Raw genomic sequence first — 2,686 nt, 5'->3', positions numbered from 1 at the left:
CCGCGGCGCGGCCTTTTCGATGCTCTTTCGCCGGGCCGGTTTGCCGCCGGCCGACGACGACTTGCCGGCCTTGAGCCGCGCCTGGAGCGCCATCCAGTTGGAGGCCATAGCGTCGCCGGAGAGGGAGGCGGCGACAAAAAGGGCTGGAGACGACGACGCGTTCGTTGGAGGCGGCAGAGAGAAAGAACCACGTTCGTGCACTCCAAGTGCTCCAAGTTCTGGAAAAATCCAAAAGTTCTTCCCCCCATTCTCATCTGGCAACATGCGTGCTTGAGGCTGGCTACGGCCACTTCGCTCCAGAGCCGTCCCGCCATCCCTGCCGTTTGCGATCCCGGCCTCACCGTCTTTCTAGCAAGAGCCTGGCTGCACCGCTCTAGCAAGAGACTCTAGGATCTCCTCTTGCGAAGATTTTGCTGCGTTGGCTCGCCAAAGAGTCTTGTTGTTCTCGATGGCTGCTCGATGGCGCTGACTTGGGAGTGTGTGTTTTCGTAGAGAAGGAAACACGCACGTCGTCCGGGTTCTGTCGAGCGTGCGGGCCGCCGGGCGGTCGGTTAGGGCGGAGGCCAGGGCGCCAGGCTTGCGAGAGGGCGAGAGCTAGTGCGAGAGTTATCAGTTTTGCGTCCTAGCCTCCAACAACGCCTCCCGGCGCAGAGGGGCCCCCGGAGGGATGCTCAACCGCCCCACGCCACGCCGCTTGCGGCGGTCCTATTCCCAGCTCTTCCGGGGCCACTTCTTATCACATGCATTGCCGTTCTTATAACGGAGTCGCTTAAGGCGGCTCCGGTGGTGAGCCGGTGTGTGTGCCAGTCCGCGCCAGTCCCCGCCCTTGTCGTGCCAGCGTGCTGTGAGAAGGCTGTGTTAAGGTTGCTCCCGGCCCAGTGGGGATTTTGGCCTACTCAGTGATCGTGTGGTGGTGATCAGAGTGGTCTGACCGTGTGGAATGGTCCCGGTCTCGGCCCTCTTGTAGTATCGTGAGGCGTCCCTCGTCTCTCGCTCGAGAGATAGTCATCTGAACCCTTGCTCGTGTAGTTCTAGTCGCGGGAGATAGATTGCCCGCAGTGCCACGGGCCTCCTCAGCCGAGGAAGACATATTTGTAGAGAGTATTCAAAGTACGAAGGTGTGGTGTCACACCGGTGGGGGGAAAGGCGCCAGTTGCACCGAGTTGTGGTGTCACAACAGTAGAGAGGTCGACTGTCTCGCAGCGCGGCGGTACCACGAGAAGCAGTCGGGAAACTATGACGTGCCAAACTTGCACAACGGGAGTTGGGGAGCGTGACGTGCCACTGCACAGGGTGTGTGAATATAGGGATATGGGGATATGGCGGACTATTCGTCACTCTGGAATGGGAGAGAGAGAGAGCGAGGGAAGGAGAGAGAGAGAGAAGGAGAATAATAGGTGAAGCCTCTCGATATAGGTCAGGCCACTGGTCCTCACGAGAGTCCTCGTGCCTCACCTCCTGCGACAGATCGTCTAGGGGCCCTAAATGGCCTGCAATGCCATATCTTTTGTGCCTAGGTTGTAGAGCACCTTAAAAAAGGACTATGTCTTGGAGTGAAAAGTTTTTCGAGGAGGTGGGGGTTCTCCAGATTCCCCCTCGAAAACCGCCCCTTTTAATTCACTGCGGCCGCTGGTGTTACGGTGCCAACAAAAAATATCCGACATCATATGGAGCTGACCACAGGGTCACTGTCCTACCAGCGGGCACAGTGGGCCGCTATCACCCATGAATGACCTACAGTGGGTTGCGGGCATTAAGAAAACGTCGCATTAAGAAACCCCACCAAGAGATTTCCGCAAAAATCTAAGAAACCACGGCGCGCCGCAGGCGCGGCCCCGAGAAAAGGCCAGACACGAGTCTCGAGTGTGAACGGGAGCCCCAGCTCAAAATTTCTCTTCGCCTGCGGCGCGCGCACTTGTCACTTTCCAAGTCTACGGTGTTCTGAGTGGAGTGGAGATGGAGGCGTGTGTGCGTCTTCCCGTCATCCAGAGAGCCGACTCGGCGGCAGACTCTGGCATCGCCCTCGCGGACCGCAGCTTACCTCTTACCTAAAATCCTTAGGAGGCCGGCCGGAGCTAAGAAACCACGGCGTGGGGTGGATGAGGGCTGTGGAAAGGCTTAGAAACGGCGGCGTGCCGCCATTGTTTTCTTAATGCCCGCAACCCACTGTAACACGGAGTTGTGCGTGAGCCACAGGGCGGCGCTGCTGCGCGCTTTTCATGAACCGATCCCTCGATGGCTGGCTCAGCAAGCTCGCCACCACCCGGTCGGGGACCAGCATGTGGCAGCGCCGCTGGTTCGTGCTGAGCGGCGATCGATTGCAGTACTTCAACAGCCCGGGCGATGTGGGCGGCGGCGACGCAAAGTGGACGCTCGAGCTCAGCGCGCTCGGCGCGAGCACGAGCGACGGGCCGGCGGACCAGGCCGACGCCGCGCGGTTCGAGTTGCTCGCCGGCGGCCAGGCCTATTCCCTCCGCGCCGATTCCGAGGTTGAGGCCGAGATGTGGCGTGCGGCTCTCGACACGCCCACCGCCGGCTCGGCTCTTCCGGCACCGTCAGCAGAGCCGCCGGCGGGCATGAGCCTCTTCGACGGCCTCGCCGTGCCTGCCGCGACACCCGCCGCGGCAGTCGGCTCCTCCTTCGGATTCTGCTCCCCGTCGCCGCCGCCCGAGCCGGAGCCGAGTGG

At 60.9% G+C, this 2,686-nt stretch overlaps 1 protein-coding gene across 1 annotated transcript in view; it reads left to right on the top strand.

The window, feature by feature from the left end:
• Window positions 1-2,219: 2,219 nt before the first annotated feature.
• Window positions 2,220-2,686, top strand: part of EMIHUDRAFT_237879 (hypothetical protein) — a gene marked incomplete at both ends in the record, with an annotated part of 1,905 nt that continues 1,438 nt past the window's right edge. Inside the window, one exon of the mRNA XM_005777709.1 lies at window positions 2,220-2,627. Within this exon, the coding sequence (XP_005777766.1) occupies window positions 2,220-2,627 (408 nt within the window). The remainder of the gene's footprint in view (window positions 2,628-2,686) is intronic.

The sequence above is a fragment of the Emiliania huxleyi genome (assembly GCF_000372725.1).
Source record: "Emiliania huxleyi CCMP1516 unplaced genomic scaffold EMIHUscaffold_258, whole genome shotgun sequence".
NCBI classification, from domain to species: Eukaryota; Haptophyta; order Isochrysidales; family Noelaerhabdaceae; genus Emiliania; species Emiliania huxleyi.
Note: the sequence above shows the minus strand (reverse complement) of the source record. Positions and strands in the feature narration are given on the sequence as shown.